The 17,383-nt window shown below is 38.5% G+C and overlaps 1 protein-coding gene and 1 long non-coding RNA gene across 3 annotated transcripts in view; one reads left to right on the top strand and one right to left on the bottom strand.

The window, feature by feature from the left end:
• The window catches only part of LOC147021206 (uncharacterized), a 777,227-nt gene that overhangs the window by 16,608 nt on the left and 743,236 nt on the right, over window positions 1-17,383 (top strand). The window lies entirely within an intron of this gene.
• LOC147021216 (uncharacterized) overlaps window positions 14,106-17,383 on the bottom strand; it is a 58,679-nt gene continuing 55,401 nt past the window's right edge. For both annotated transcript variants that reach the window (XM_085893679.1, XM_085893680.1), the window contains exon 4: window positions 14,106-17,383. This exon is cut by the window's right edge and continues 448 nt beyond it. In XM_085893679.1, the coding sequence (XP_085749805.1) occupies window positions 16,630-17,383 (754 nt within the window). In that variant the 3' untranslated portion in view covers window positions 14,106-16,629.

Here is a 17,383-nt window from a genome sequence, read left to right as displayed (position 1 = left end):
CGAAAGAAACAAATGAACCGATTAAATTAACCGAAGAAGAAAAATTAGAATTTAGAAAGATCAATATCTGTCATATTTGTGAGGAGGAAATTGAGGAGTCTAAAGTTAGGGAGCATTGTCATCTTACTGGTAAATGTAGAGGTCCCGCGCATTCCCGTTGTAATCTTAAATATAAATTTCCTTCTTTTATTCCAGTCTTCACAACAGCGCCAACTATGATGCACATCTATTTATAAATGAACTTTCACAAACACCAGGGAATATTTCTGCCATAACAAACACAAGTCAAAAGTATATTTCAATTACAAAAATGATATTCACAAAACTTTTATCTCGTATTCGGTTTCTCGATTCTTACAAGTTTATGGGAACACCACTCGCCGACCTTGCATCAAATCTCACGCTCCACAGGGTCTTTTCCAAATCTTAATTCATTCTTTCCAAAAGAGGAAATTCTAACTAAAGAGGAAATTCAGATTAAAGAGAGAATTCAAAGTAAAGAGGAAATTCAGATTAAAGAGAGAATTCAAAGTAAAGAGGAAATTCAGATTAAAGAGAGAATTCAAAGTAAAGAGGAAATTCTAATTAATGAGGAAATGAATGAAGAAGAAATTCTCATTATAAAGAAAATTCAAACAATGAATGAAATTCTAACTAAAGAGGAAATTCTGATTAAAGATGAAATTCTGATTGAAGAGGGAATTCTAACAAGAGAGGGAATTCAAACAAGGAATGAAATTCAAAGTAAAGAGAAAATTCTTACAAGTCAGGGAATTTATCGTTATGATTATATGGATTCATTGATGAGATTTAAAGAAACACAACTTCCTTCAAAAGAAAGTTTCTATAATAACCTTTGTGAAGAAGACATAAGTGATAAGGAATATAAACACGCACAAAAAATTTGGAAAATATTTAAGATAAAGAACCTTGGAGAATATCATGATTTGTATCTAAAAACAGATGTTTTATTGTTAGCTGATGTGTTTGAAGCTTTTAGATCACTCTGTCATAATAAAAATTGTTATGGATTAGATCCTGCCCACTATTTCACAGCTCCTGGTTTAGCTTGGAGTGCAATGTTGAAAATGACTAAACAAGATATAGATTTAATCAGTGATGTAGATATGCTTTTGATGATTGAGAAGTCTAAGAGAGGTGGAATATCACAAGTATGTTCAAAAAGATATGCTAAAGCAAACAATAAATATCTTCCAAATTATGATAGTGAAAAAGATAGTAATTATTTGATGTATTTTGATGCTAATAATTTGTATGGATGGGCAATGTCTCAATCTCTGCCTTATGGTAAATTAGAGTGGGTGGAAGAAAAGGATTATGAAAAGGCTTTGATGAATATTGTTATTTCTTCTCAAGAGGAATTGAATGAGGAAGAAGAAGGTTATTATTTTGAAGTTGATTTGAGGTACCCGAGTGATCTTAATCGTAAGCATAAAGACCTTCCTTTTGCATGTGAGAAAGAAACCCCAAAGAAAGAATGGTTAAGTGATTATCATAAAAGATTCAATATTAAAGGCAAATCAACAGAAAAGTTATTAACAACATTCTATGATAAAGAGGGATATGTTTTGCATCAGAGAAGCTTAAAGCAGTTTTTGAGAGAAGGATTGAGAGTTGCTAAAATTCATAGAGTTTTAAAATTTAAACAAAGTCCTTGGATGAAAAAGTATATTAAATTCAATACAGATGTGAGAACAAATACAAAAGTAAAATTTGAAGGGGAATTCTATAAATTGATGCATAATGCTGTCTTTGGAAAGACAATGGAGAATGTGAGAAACAGACAAAACATTAGATTCGCAACATCTTTGAAAGAAGCTTCTAGATTGAAAAATAAACCGAGTTTTGAGAGAGAAGAGGTTTTTTCAGAGAACTTTTCTGCTATTCATATGGAAAAGGAAAGTATTGTAATGGATAAACCAATTTATATTGGAACAGTAGTTCTTGATTTATCAAAGATATTGATGTATGATTAATTATTTGTATAATGGCTTAAAGAAAGAGTATGGTGAAAATGTTTCATTGTTTTTTTGGACACTGATAGTTTTATCCGAAATATAAAAACGGATGATGTTGATAAAGATATGAAGAAAAATATTGGAGTATATGATACAAGTAATTTTAGTAAGAAGAGTGAGTTATTTTACAAAAAGAATGAAAAGTTTATTGGTAAGTTTAAGGATGAGTTGGGTGGAAAAGTAATGAGTGAGTTTATTGGATTGAGAGCAAAGGCATATGCTTATAAGTGTGGTGATCAGATTGATAAGTGGTTAAAGGGAATAAAGAAATATGTAATAAAGAAATCAATAACTTTTAGAAATTATTATAATTGTTTGATGAATAAGAAAGAAGAATATAGGAAAATGAATACAATAAGAAGTTATAAACATAACATGGAAAGTGAAGAAGTATATAAAAAGGCATTATGAGTCTTTGATAAGAGATTTATTTGAGATAATGGAATAGATTGTGTTCCATATGGATATTGTATGATAGAGTGTATAGAATAGATTGTGTTTTAACGATGGGAAGATGAGTTAGGGTTTTTTAAGGGCTACCGCCACGTTTTTTCACAATATGTAAATGGTCAAACCAAGTATTAATCAAACTAAAGAGTGGAGAAAATCTCAGCCTTGGTATATAAATGGAAAACATAATGAATGTGAAAAATATCAAACAAGTCTAATTGAAAAAACAACTCAAACAAAGGTAAATAAAACAAATAAGCGAATCAATTTAAAAACTAGTAAGCTGGAGGATGTAAAGAAAAAAATAAATATCCTTGAATGGAATGAAAACTTTGATGGTTATCAATTGAACAATGAAAAAATAATTTACTATAATCTCAAAATGATATGTGGCTCAGGAGGTGGTCAAACAAGAGCATTAAGAGAAGATTATCATTTCACAATGGCACAAAAGGGGTATCTTAAAAAATATAAAGATTCAAATGTGTTGTTTTTAAATATTTTAGATGGGGATTCTTGTGCAAAGAAAATGAAACTATTGAAGGAATTTGAGAATGAACAAATCTTTATCGGTTCAATGAGTGAGCTAAACAATATGCATTGGTTATTTGAAAAAGAGTGTCCCTTGGCTTTCATGTTTCAGATATTTCTTTAGAATCACCTTTAACAAATCACATTACCACTTTACTACTTGAACAAATCTTTATCTTATTGCATTGGTTATTTGAATAGAGTGCCCCTAGGTTAAAAGGGGAGACAAATAAATATACCTTGGGCTAAAAAGGGGGTTTATTTTTTAGGGAAAAAAATATGAATCGCTGAAAATCCCCCATTCACTTACATGGGGAAAAGTGAGCCAGGATCAGTATACTCACCCTACTACTATCCATACTTGTATTTAGTTAGTTTTTTTTATAAAGATTTTGAAACCCTGATCTGAGTATTTTATTTTTTATTGATCTGAGTATCCTCGGTTTATTTTTTAGGGAAAAAAATATGAATCACTGAAAATCCCCCATTCACTTACATGGGGAAAAGTGAGCCAGAATCAATATATTCACCCTACTCACCTGATCTTCATATATATATATATATATATATATATATATATATATATATATATATATATATATATATATATATATATATATATATATATATATATATATATATATATACACACACACATATATATTTCTTTAATCAAATGGAATGTTTTGCGTGTTATTACTATCATACTCATATCGATACGAAAATACAAATTGCTCACAGCATTTTATCATTGCTTGGACCTTTCCTGGGAAAGTCACATTTCCAACCTTGCCTCAAAAGCCAGTCGCCGACTGGGAATCCTCCGTCGTGCTAAGTCCTTCCTCGGCCCTCTTGAGCTCCTGACTACTTACAAAGCTTTTGTCCGTAGCCTGATGGAGTACTGCTCTCCCCTCTGGGCTGGTGCTCCTGCCTCCCACCTTTCTCGACTTCACGCTGTCGAAACCAGGGCTTTTAAGATCATTGGCATCTCCCGCAATGAAGCTGAGTCTTTGGGCCTCTCACTCAATCACCGCAGGTTGGTCGGTGGTCTTTCTGTCTTCTACCGACTCCTCTCCAGCCTTGCCCCCCCCTGCTCTCTCTGCGATTTGTCCCAACCACATTTCCACAGGGCGCTCAAGGTCCGCCAACAACCCCCTTCTGGTAAAACTACCAAAATCACGAATCACTGCTCATCTTCACTCTTTCATTCCTCTTTTTTCCCGCCTTTGGAATAAACTTCCTCACTCTATTCTTTCCCATTCTTCCCTCCAGGCTTTCAAAACAGCTGTTCACCACCACCTCTTATCTTCCCCCATCCAAATCCTCGATCTTTTCTACCCCCGATAATCCACCCAAGCCCACTTCCTTCAATTCTCCTGCTTTCCTTCCTGAAAGTCCCTGTAATGTCCATCTTCTCCTCGCCATGTTCCCCGTCCCATCCCCATCCCTCTCCCTTCCACAGTTCACCTGTGTCTGTTCCCCAATGTTTTGTCCCTTCCACTCCCACCCCTCTTGTCTCATGCCTCCTTGCTGTGAGTTGTGTGTTAGCTCTCATACGAGCCTCGACCAAGGTATACAAAAAAAAAAAAAAAAAAAAAAAAAAAATTGCTTGTTCTGAGTCTGGATACGCTAATTGATGTATTCAGTCATAAAAAGAAGTGTCATAACTCATGTGTGTTGTGCATCATTTATTGGAGAATAATGTTCCAATTTCCGCTCTTGGTTGATTTTCTGTAATATTTTACTGTTCAACTGTAGAATAATTGCAGTCACAAGTCAGATTGGAATGTGCATTTGTCAATACACTATCATGTCTTTATTGGTTAACACAGGAAATGATTGGAGATAGTTCATTAAAATTTTTCAATGGAGAGTAGATTTCATTAATAATATATTTACTCTTCAACTGTAGTTAATGGTAACAGTATCTATCATTGAACACATCAAAGTATTGCCCTGAAGTTTGTAACCGAAATTGTCAATGAATGCATCTGAAAGTTTTCATTGTACTTTTGCGTTTTTCATCAATCTCCACCTGCAATGCTCAATAAACTGTTGACGTTTGAAGTTGAGGGGACAAGTCATATTTCACCTTCTACATTTATTTTTAAAAACTGCACAAATTTTACAGTAAATCTCACTTGGCTGCAGCTGGATTAGTTCAGAAGCAAAAACTAAAAAGAGGCCTGGAAAAGGATTTTAAAATATTTTTGGGTCGTCAATCTAGTCTGCCCTTATTATCGGTATTTCTGATGATATGTTTGTTGGGTAGTCAATCTAGTCTACCCTTATTATTAGTATTTCCGTCGATATGTTTTGTCTGTCTGTCTGTCTGTCTGTATGTATGTCTGTTCGGTCCAGTGCTCCGTTAATACGATGACGATTTTGATGAAACTTGGTTGGTAGGTTCATACCATGACCTAGTTGTATGCAAGTGAGAACCGTTGCTATGGACCCATCTGTTGCCTTGCAACGGACCTTTGAAATTTTCAAAAATTCATTTTTTCGAAAATCTAAAATCGGGCCACGAGCGACTGTGGGCAGTACATTCAGCCATATTTTCAAAAATTTCCGCCGGATCCTATGAAAACTGTCGGAGAAGATAGACTTTGAATGAACCCTGGTCGAAAACAATAAAAAAATGAAGCTTATTATATCTCAGAGACTATGAGTCAGATATACATGAAACTGGTATGGTAGGTTCATGGTATGTCCTAGTTATGTGTGAGAAAGAACCGTTGCTATGGACGCTTTTGTTGGCTAGTAACGGTCTGGCATCCCCCATTGCTCTCCAAACTGTCTGCCTATTGAATCCAAGGCCATCTCCATGCTTGGATTACTGACTTCCTCCACTCTCATAGCCAACATGGGGCTCTCAATAGAACCCTTTCTTCTCCTCTCCTTGTCAAGGCTGGACAATGCCCAATGCAGTTTTCTCAGCCCCATCTTATTCCTAATCTTCAATTATCTCACTGACTGGAAAATCCTCATTATCTCTTTGCTGGTGACTCCACTCTCTGTCATGACATACCTCATCCTTCTGACAGACAGCATCCTCTTCCCCCTCTTCAGACCTTGACCAAAATGACAAACTGGTCAAACATCTATCTCTCTCCACTACCCCCCCCCCCAACTCCACCCCACCGCCCAAAGGACCAGACCACAAACCCATCTACTTTCTTAAGAACCCTCTTGAAGAGGTTCAATCACGCAAACTCTTGGGTTTCACTCTCAGCCAAGATACAAGCCACATTTCAGAGTTGGCCCTCCAAAACCAGACTGGACATCCACCGTCATTCAGTCCTTCTTTATCACACCTGAGCTTCCATCCACCCACAAGGCTTTTATCCACAGCTTAATGGAATGCTGCTGCTCTCAGCTGGGCTGGCTCTCTTGGGTCACATCTTGCTCAGCTTGAAGCCATGGAAATGAAGGCTTTCAAGATCATTGGAATCTCTCACAATGAAGCTGAGTCTATGGGACTATCCCATCCCATCACCAACAGGTTGGTGGATTCCATCTTCTTCAGACTCATTTCTGGTCTTGCACCCTTCGCTCTCTCTGTGATTCCCCTCTCCTAGGTATGTGCAGGATTCATGCACTCTCCCAGTAAACCCCTCAGTGTGAAACTGCCAAAATTCAGAACCACTGCTTACCTCCACTCATGTATTCCTCTTTTTCCCACCTGTCGAACCACATTCCACCATCTCTTCAATCTGATTCTTCCCTTCAGGTCTTCAAGACATCTCTTCACCACCATCTCAAATCATCACCCATCCAAAACCATGATCTTTTCTCCAACCGTTAAAGAATCCCCCACCCCTTCCAAATTTTGCCTATCCAACTTGTACACTGCTCATGTTGTCCCCTACTCGTCATAGTTACCTACATTCCTTTTTTGTCAGTCTCCGTCTATTTTTCCCCTCTGCCATGCTGTTGGCATTTCCCATTTCTACTGCTGCTCCCTTTGTTATATTGTGTCCTGATATGTTCGGTGTCTGACCTCTTTCACGAGCTGAGACCATGTAACCGAGAGAAAAAAAGTCTAGGGTTGAATGAACGTTCTCCTTCTCAGGTGCAAAATACACAGTGGATGAGTGAAAATCAAAAGACAGTGGGTCAGGAAGAGAGAGGACTTAAAATGGTGGATTGCCTGTTGAAAACTCGGGAAGGAAGATCAGGTTTGGACTTCTACTCATCCGTTGCCTTTTCCCCTTGGATAAGCTCATCCAATGCTCAAATTAGTGGAGCAGCAGGGGCCAGAAAAGAGGCTTATTTAGTGAGATACCCACACCAGCAGTACCACATTTTCTAATGTGGTTATTATTGACCACCTACTATCCCTGTACATGTAAACCAATGATGCCAGTCTGGGAAATCGTGGCATTCTGAGAAATAGGTCAATTAAGGTTGTTGACCCCTGAATTTGGCAATATTTACTAAAACGGCTATAGTTTTTATAATTTTCATGTTACAATACGTTGATATACATCAAACTGATCCTAAGACAATAGGCTATAAGATGCAATAACAAAAAAACATGTGGCTGATAATTGTAAGTGCAGAACCAATTTTATTACAAATTTTGCCCACAAAATCCAAATTTTGGAACTTTTCAAATACTCTTAGCATCACCCAGCACATGCATAATATAAAAGTATCAAATATTAAGCATTACAAAGTTTCTCTCGGGTCTGCTGCAATTATTCATATATAATATATTCTCTTATCTTAAAGGTAAATCATACTTTCATCACATTTTGTCCAAGATGTCTGAAAATACCTGAAAATGGTATTATTCAATACTCATGGCAAATGACCATTAATTTCATATGAAATGTCTTTGAAAAAAATATATTGTTGTAAGGAATTATAATTGTTGATGAGTATATCAATAACACACAGGGATAGATCAATAATTTTTGGAAGGGGTGGGGGAGGGGGTTACAAATACCTATGTACTAACACCCCCCTCCCCCTTCCTCAATATCACTAAATACATATGCACTAAAAAAAGTGCCACCCCTAAACCCTGAACCAACCCTAAAATAATCCCCCTGACAAAGAATATTGGATTATATAAGATGATCCCATATGCCACAATAATCCTGAGATGACCCCCACATTCCTGAGATGGTCCCCACATGTGGTACTGCTATAAATAGCACATCAGCCATGAATTTACAATGTATATGAAATTAGGTCAGTCACACTTGAACAGATGCGATAGACTACACATACTGCAGCATGTTTTATGTGACACCCTCTTCTCTGTTAAAAGGTAAGTATGAAAATATTTGTTTATATTTTTTTTGAAATTATGAATAGTCTTGTGATGAAGATACATTACCATGTAGCAAATTTTCTGATGGAAAAACATGTGGTATACTGAATGTTTTGCCTACAGGCTGTTGAGCTGGGGTTAAATAGTATTGTCATGAGAATGTGTCTAAAATGGAAGTCATTACTGCAAAAATTTTATATAAGGTACATGGTGTTGTGAAAAATAACCCCCCTAAAAGAATAAAGTCCTACGAATAGGGTTTATCCCTAGGTCTAAAATACTTATGAATTTACATTGAATTATTTTCAATTTAGTGGATTAAATAGATTTATTCTGCCAAACTATTGGTGACCAATATTTTTTACACTTGCAGGCAGATCCAAATTTTGTCTTAGTGTACTCAAGATTACTTCAACAGCACTGAACAGTCTATTATTACAATATGGATGCAGAATTTGACACTGCTCCCATTGCCAAGAAAGCTAAGGGAGAAGATACCATTGACATTGATAAGTGTCTTTTCTGCACAAAATCCTTTTCATCAAAAGAACAGCCAGTCACTCCAGTTCTTAACAAACTACGGTCCTTATTCTCAGCATGCAGACAACGGAATGACTCAGTTAGTCAGAAACTTTTGGCCCATGAATCTGATATAATTTCTGGAACAGTGGTGTTCAGGTATCACAGACAATGCAGATCAACATATGTAAGCCAACATCACATCAGAAGAGCTATTAAAACAGTTGATAACTCTGATGTAGTTTTGGATGATGGTGGTAATTCTAGTAGTGGTAATGGTGATGGTGCAAGTGGTGGGTGTGCCAACCGCTTTACAAGATCCAAGGCATCAGTTGTGAAGTTTGACTGGAAATCTCACTGTTTCATCTGCAGTGATCCTTGCAGCTCAAAGCACCGATTATCTTGGTCCATGGTAGAGTCATCTGTGAAAGATGACCGTTAGCATCCCAACATGTACACCCGAGTTCTTCAAGATGCAAAGGCTAAGCAAGATGATGACATGATACCCAGACTTCAAGGTGTACCCAATGGTGATCTGGTTGCCATTGAGGCTCGTTACCACAGACAAAAGTCATGCTACATCAACTATGTCAGTGGTCGCTCTATCACTGCAAGTCAGAACAGAAAGCAACAATTTGCTGCACACAGTACATCAGCGAGGAGAGCTATTGAAGGAAGGACAGACCATTTTTGTCAGTGGTGGTCAAGAAGATCAAGCATCTTCCATTACATGTGAAGGAGTAAAAGAAGTTAGTTTCTCGTGCTCCAACCAAGAAGAAGCAGACACAAGAATCATCCTCCATGCTGTAGCTGCAGCAGATGATGGGGCACAGACTATTGTGGTGTGCAGCCCTGATACTGATGTTCTTGTCCTCTTAGTTCACCATTGACAAGCAATCAAGACCAAAGAGATCTTCTTTTTGACTGGTCGTGATGGCAGGCACACACAGCTTACCCATTATATACCTGTGCACACCATCTATGATACACTCACCACTGAACAGCAGACAATTCTTCTGTCAGTCTACTGCGTGACTGGTTGTGATACGGTAAGCTCTTTTTTTTGGCCATGGAAAGCGCACTGCCTTTAGGATAATGATTCAGAAAGCCGACCAGTTCCAGCCTCTTGGTCTACTATGATCTGATGAGCAAAACATTTCAAAGGAGATAGAAATGGCAGCCACAAAGTTTGTTGGCTACATGTATGGCAAGACAAACTGCATGTCATTGAATGCCCTGATGTGTCAGAATACTGGACAGAGGAACATCCAGGGAAAGAAACTACCACCGACAGAAGATGCTTTCAGTCTGCATCTACTTCGCTCTGCTTATCAGCTGTTAATATGGAGACAAGCTGCTTACCCTTCTCCAACCTTACCTGATGCAACAGCATATGGCTTCGAACACAGCCCAGGTGGCACTGGTCTCCAGCCTCAAATGATGAGTCAATCGCCAGCTGCTCCAGAGTTCGTAAATGACCTTGTGTGTGACTGTCAACCAAATACCTGTGCAGTGGAGTGTTCTTGCTTGGAGAGTGACCAACCATGCACAGCAGCATGCACCTGTGAAGCCTTGGTGGATGGAGGGGACAAATCATGTTGAAATCCCTTTACTCTCTCTGAATTTTACAGTGATAATTCAGACTCAGATGCAGACTAGATATCAACATAATATGAAACAATAATGTTGACAGTTTCCTGGCATTTATGTTAATAACTGATAATTTTGTTAGAAAGATTGCATTTGATGCCAAAAGTGGAGAGTTTAGACAAACAGCCATTATAGTCCTCACTATTTCTTTGAAATTTATTTTCAACAAATTGCATTGAAAAATTACCATTAAAAAATATTTATAGTATATAAGATTTGTACCCTCCCCCCCCCCATTTACACAAATCCTGGATCCATCCTTGTGTGTTGTTGATATACTCATCAACAAATATAATTCCATGTGACAATATAATATTTGAAACAAATTTTTCTCTTAATAAATATGAAATTAATCAAGTTAAAGGTCATATGTCATGAGTACTGAATAATACCATTTCAGGTATTTTCAGGCATCTTGGACAAAATGTGATGAAAATGTGATTTACACTTAAGATAATACAATGTATTATATATGAATAATTGCAGCAGACTCTAGAGAAACTTTATAATGCTTAAGGCCCAGTCACACCTTCACGTTTTAGCCAGCTTATGCCAATTTTTGGAAAATTTGTCTAAAACGCTGGTACACGTCAAATACGTTATGGGTAAGTTTTGATAACATTGAGAGCATGCTGAAAAACACTGCCATACGTCGTTGTACGCTGGCTTTAAACGTTGTACTTTTCGGTTATCCTCAAATTTTCCATGCTTGAAATTTTAAGACTTATGCCAGCGTATGACTCACACGTTCCGCATAACGCTGGCCATAAGTTGTAGGCACGTCACGCAATCGTTGACACACGTTACTTGTAAGTTACTCATCAGTCAAAACACGTCGAGGTAATGTTTAGCGTACGCGAAACTTATTTTTAACCTATGAGTAACGTGTTGCACTCACATTACGTGATCGGTGACACACAGACACACGTTACTTGTAAGGTGCTCATAAGTCCAAACACATCAAGGTAATGGTTAGCGTCAGTGTTCCAGACTCCCTGGTTTTATTTTTTTTTTTTTCTTCCTTTCTTCGGTATGATGGTGATTTTGACACTGATTTCTAGTGCGGTTATAATGTAATGTAATTAATAGGCTGCCGCTCAACGATTTAAATCATAACCTCACTGTACACTGAACACCGTCATACCGAAGAAAAAAAACACAAAAAAAAACCGGGAGTCTGGAACACTGACGCTAACCATTACCTTGACGTGTTTCGACTTATGAGTACCTTTCAAGTAACGTGTGTCGATGTGTGTCAACGATCGCATATCGTGCGTACAACTTATTCCCATCGCATGCGGAGCGTGTGTCATACGGCAAGTACGTCGTAAAATTTTCAACATGTTTAAAATTACAAGACATACTCCATTTAATACGACGTATGATCACGTACTTTAGCGTTCCATTCACGCATACCAAACTTACCCATGCCGTATTCGACGTGCACCAGCATTTTAGACGCATTTTTCAGAGGTCGGCATACACTGGCAAGATCGCCAAGGTGTGACTGCGATGTTGACACTTCCATTTCTGTGGCGGTTATGATTTGAATCGTTGTGCGGCAGCCTTTTCATAACCTACGCCACGTCATCGTCGGCGATGCGTGCAGCGCGCTATGCCTAAGTTAGACTATCGTTGGGCATAGGTTGTGAAGGCCGACAACAGGTTCAGCATTTGTTGGTATAAGTTATCTATAAAACAACGAAACGTTCTGTGTCCGTTACTAATATGTTATGCATAAGAGCAAGTCGTTATGAATACGTCCGAATCTTTAAAAAAAACATCAAAAGTTCAACGTAAGCCAGCGTTTTACATACATTTTAATACGTTGCCATTGCTGGCTAAAACGTCAAGGTGTGACTGGGCCTTTAGTATTTGATACTTTTATAGTATGCATGTGATGAGTGATGCTAAAAGTGTATGAAAAATATGAAAATTTGGATTTTTGGGGCAAAATTTTTAATAAAATTGGTTCTGGACTTAATACTTTCAGCCACATGTTCTTTTTTGTTTTTGCATGTTATAGCCTATTATCTTAGGATCAGTTTGATGTTTATCAAGGTATTGCAACATGAAAATTATAAAAACTATAGCCGTTTTAGTAAATATTGCCAAATTCAGGGGTCAATGACCTTAATTGACCTATTTCTCAGAATGCCACGATTTCCCAGACTGGCATCATTGATTTTCATGTACAGGGATAGTAGGTGGTCAATAATAACCACATTAGAAAATGTGGTACTGCTGGTGTGGGTATATCCCTCTTTTGGTGGCCCCTGCTACTCCACTAAATGTAGTGATTGCAGCGAGCATCAGAAATGTGGGTTTCCTCCCAGACCAGGGGTTTTGAAATTTGGCATCTTGGCGAACATTTCATAATTTTCTGTTTGGCAATTATCACTTGAGGAATATCCTCTCGATGTTGCTTTTTCTTTTCCAAGTTTTGGATCTACTCCACCTTCTTGTTGTGTTTTTTTCAGTTTTTATAAATGTCTTCCCAGAACTAGTTCATCTTTTCTGGGGTGGAGGGGTTGCACCACTCTGCTTCTGTTTCCCTTATTTTTGATTGAATCTTATGAGTAAATTTTCTAACTGCTGGTCTTTTCTTGTCATTTACTTTGAGTATTTTTAGGCTCTCATTGGTTATCTCCATTTGGATTTGAGGAGGTGGGAGGAAGTTCCCCCAGAACTCAAAATCTCTCCCTCCATTTTGGTGAAGGATTCATCCACCAAACTGTGAAATATCGTTCTCAAAGCCTCGTTCCAAGGGTTCTTTTCAAAATCTTCACTGAACCTCTGACATCCTCCACTCGTGGCTTGTTTGGAGTGATATTCCCCAGAATTATTTAAAAGTGCTTAATAAGAGTTTTCTTTATCATTCCTGTAGCTCCGTCTATCACTGGTATAATTACAGCTTTATTCAATTTCCAAGTCATCTTCACCTCATTTTTCAGATCCTGGTATTTGGTCATTTTCCTGATTTATGTGGCATTCAGTCCAAAGTCTTTTGGAACTGAAACCTCAATCAACAATGCTGACTTTTACTTTTTGTGTTTGAGAACCGTGCCCAGACGCAATGCTTTGTTTGTGATGTCCACACTCTTTGCCATTCGCTTAAAGGCATTAGTATAGGGTCCTTGGTCTTGAGCATTTATGATTAGTCGTTCTCCATCCCCATTAATTTAACCTCTTCTTAGCCATTCTAATGAGCCTTCCTTGTTGATTCCTGTCCTGTCAAGCTCTTTTTAAAATCTTTCTGCTCTTCTTGTCATTCTACCATTTGTCAGAGTATGTCTGCTGATATTTACCCTCACCGAAGGAGGAGGGTATTGCATTTTGGTCCGTTTGTTTGTCTGTCTGTTTTTGTCCGCACAGAACTTTTGCGTTCTTCTCTGCAACCACTTGTTGGATCGAGACGAAATTTTCGCCATGAGTACGACTACTCATGTAGAATGTTATAATGAAAATTATGATGTCATAAGTGATGTGGTGTGGTAGCCATATTGGAAAAGTGGAAAAACTTTGGACCTCCATCTCTGAAACCACACCTAGGAAAAAATTGAAACTTGGCACATTGCAAGTACTCCTCATGGGGAATAAGTGTGATTAAAAAAAATGACATCATCCATGCCTTCATTTTTGAGGGCCATCTAGGGATAAAATGGTCCACAAATTTATTTTGATGAACTCATCGGTCACGTGATTCGGTAGCCATATTGTTTAAATAAAATAAAAATAAAAAAACCTTCAAACTCTTCTCACAAATAGCTGAACAGATTGAGGCGAAACTTTACACATATGACCACCTATCCACAAAGAACAAAAGGTTCATACATATGATGTCATGGTTTGGCAGCCGTATTGGATCTACCTGAAAAAAAATTTCTCCAGAATGTCGGGACAGATCGAGGGGAAACTTCACACAAATGTACCCAAAGCATGCGTGTACAAGTTGTTGAGGAATAATTGATGCCACATGGTTTGACAACCATATAGGAGTCAAGCAAAATATTCAATGTTTTCTCTGGAGCCACTTAATCAAATGACATGAAACTTCACAATGATGACCTAGAAGTGATGGGGAACACATGCTTTAAATTTCAACTTCATTGGACACATGGTCTGGGAGCTAGAATTATTTTATTTTATGATTTGAGTTCTTTGTTTCTTTTTTGAATAAGGCTCACTTGGCTGTGCCTGGGTGGGTTTGGGGATAGAGGAGTAGCAGCTGAAATGCACATCCTATCCAGGTTCCTCCTGATGACTTCATCCTTGCTTTTTGCTTGTTTGGGTTCCCTCTGATTACTCAAATGCAGGAGTGTCCCTATTTTGTCTTCCAACTGAATTGAATTGAATTTATTTTAATCCAATTCTGAACTCGATTGCATAATAATAAATAATGTCATGGGCCAGGGTCAGGTGTCTGATCAAAGCGGGATGTCTTGGGAAATGGTCATCACTGCCAGCAGTTATAAAGTGGGTCTAATTATCTCATTAATTAGGTAACACACCAGTACATAAATGCCACACAAAACAAGTTGTGGTGAGGGTATGCAATCTCCGATTGCACTTTTTGTAGTTTCCTTTTTTTTTTTTCTTTGCAATCATTGGGGCTGTGTTTGTTTCTGTTTCGTTTTCCTGTGTATCCTGTAGTATCCATCATTTGCACCTGTTTTTGAAAGTTTGTTGCGAAATGAATTAAGGATCCCTTTTCTGGTTTGTTGTTTTCTTGCTCGGGCAAGGACGCTCTACTGTGTGAATAATCATATGCTTATTCAAATCGCCTTTTTGAGAGAAACCCTCATCACTTAGGCCTAAGTCACATTTGCTCTACGGCTAGGATACGGCGGCCGTACCCCCCCTGAATTGACAGAAACGTGCGGCGGCCGCAGAGTTTCTGAGGTGGCCTCAGGGTGGCCCTACGCCGTATGGTTATCTTTTACAGGCCGTAGGGGTCGCAGTGGAATTATAGCACGGAGTTATAACTTTTTTTCATTTCTACATTGGCCATAGCAATTCAACAAGCCAAGCTGTGACGTAGATGTGTTTCACGTCGACCGTACGTAGGGCGTACGGTGGGCTTGCATTATTCGTGCGGCTGCCGTAGGCTCTCATCAATGAAAAATGAATTTTGCCCTAAAAACCGAATACATTTTCAAAAACCGAACACAACGTACGTTAATGTTTGTTCACGTGCGTCTTCCCCGCCTGTTCGACCCGCATCTTCGTGCTTTGTTCATTCAGTTCGTCGGTGGTAGTACTCGTGAAAGCATCTCTCGTGTGTCGATCGCTACTTTACCTCGTGTTTTCACCTTGATTTGTGCTGGTTTTTTTTACTCATCTTGTGTTTTAATTAATAACAAAAAAGCAATCCAATTACGTGGTGTGACGGACTGTCAGGCAAGGATTTAGTTTCACAGAAAAACCCGTTGTAATTTGGAATATCCATGATTACCTCAGCCCGATGCATTTGATGAAAGTGATTGTGGTTCTGGGGGCATCATGCATGATGAGCTCCTCTGGGGGCAGCACTCTCGCAGACTGCGTGAGTGATCGGAACCCACATAAGCCTGTGTGGACCTTTGGATGTGGTGATTGTACCAGTTTACATACAATACACCGCCACCGAAGGTCATTTACTCATCTTATTTTACCTTAAACATGGGGAATTTCAGTTGAAAGTGTCTTGAAAGTGGGTTTTCTTGGGGTCCTGGAACGAATTAAATTCAGATTCTGGGGGCACCACGTACTGGTATATTCCGAACTGTAATATTTTTATTACAGTAAAAAAAGAACTGGTATATATACCCACTCGTTACCGTCCGTCTGGCCACACGTTCACCTTAGGGCCCCCTGCGGTCGCCTTGAGGCTCCCTTGCGTCTGCCTTGAAAATTCTATGGCCGCCGCAAGGACACCCTAAGGTCACCGAGCGACATCAAATCAAAGACCGTACAGCACCCCCCACGTTTTCGGTCTCCAGAATTTCTAAATACGCCGTGCGGCTCCCTGAAAAATAAAAACATATGTGACTGCTACATTGTGGAATGTAGAAATACTGTGGAAATACTGCGGCCGCCTTAAAATTGCTAGTGGCCGTAGATTTTGTAGACCCTAAGGCCGCCGTGCCAATGTGACTTAGGCCTTATCGAGCATTTTTAAGGATGCCCTGCTGTATGAATCTGCATATGCTTATTCAATCGGCCTTTACGAGAGAAACATTTATCACATTTGGAGCATTTGTAAGGTCGCTCTCCTGTGTGACTCCTGATATGTTTAGTCAAATTCCCTTTTTGAGAGAAATATTTATCACATTTGGAACATTTGTAAGGACGTTCTCCTGTGTGGATACTCATATGCTTTTTCAAATTGCCTTTACATGAGAAACCCTGATCACAGACAGAGCATGTGTAAGGTCGCTCTCCTGTATGGATCCTCCTATGCATTTTCAAACTGCCTTTTTGAGAGAAACATTTCTCACATATGGAACATTTGTAAGGACATTCTCCTGTATGGATCCTCATATGTTTGTTAAAACCGCCTTTATGAGAGAAACCTTTATCACATATGGAGCACTTGTAAGGACGTTCTCCTGTGTGGGTCCTCAAATGCATTTTCAAATAGTTTTTTCGAGAGAAACCTTTATCACAGACAGAGCATTTGTAAGGACACTCTCCTGTATGGATCCTCCGATGCATTTTCAAAGTGCCTTCTTGAGAGAAACCTTTATCACATATGGAACATTTGTAAGGACGCTCTCCTGTGTGGATCCTCATATGCTTTATCAAATCGCCTTTTTGAGAGAAACCTTTATCACATGAGGAGCATTTGTAAGGACGCTCTCCTGTGTGGATCCTCATATGCGTATTCAAATGGCCTTTGAGAGAGAAACCTTTATCACAGACAGAGCAT

The sequence above is a fragment of the Eptatretus burgeri genome, chromosome 8 (assembly GCF_056783735.1).
Source record: "Eptatretus burgeri isolate ZD-2024b chromosome 8, Ebu_testis_v1, whole genome shotgun sequence".
NCBI lineage: Eukaryota > Metazoa > Chordata > Myxini > Myxiniformes > Myxinidae > Eptatretus > Eptatretus burgeri.
The sequence above is the reverse complement of the archived record's forward strand: the minus strand, read 5'-3'. Positions and strand labels throughout refer to the sequence as shown.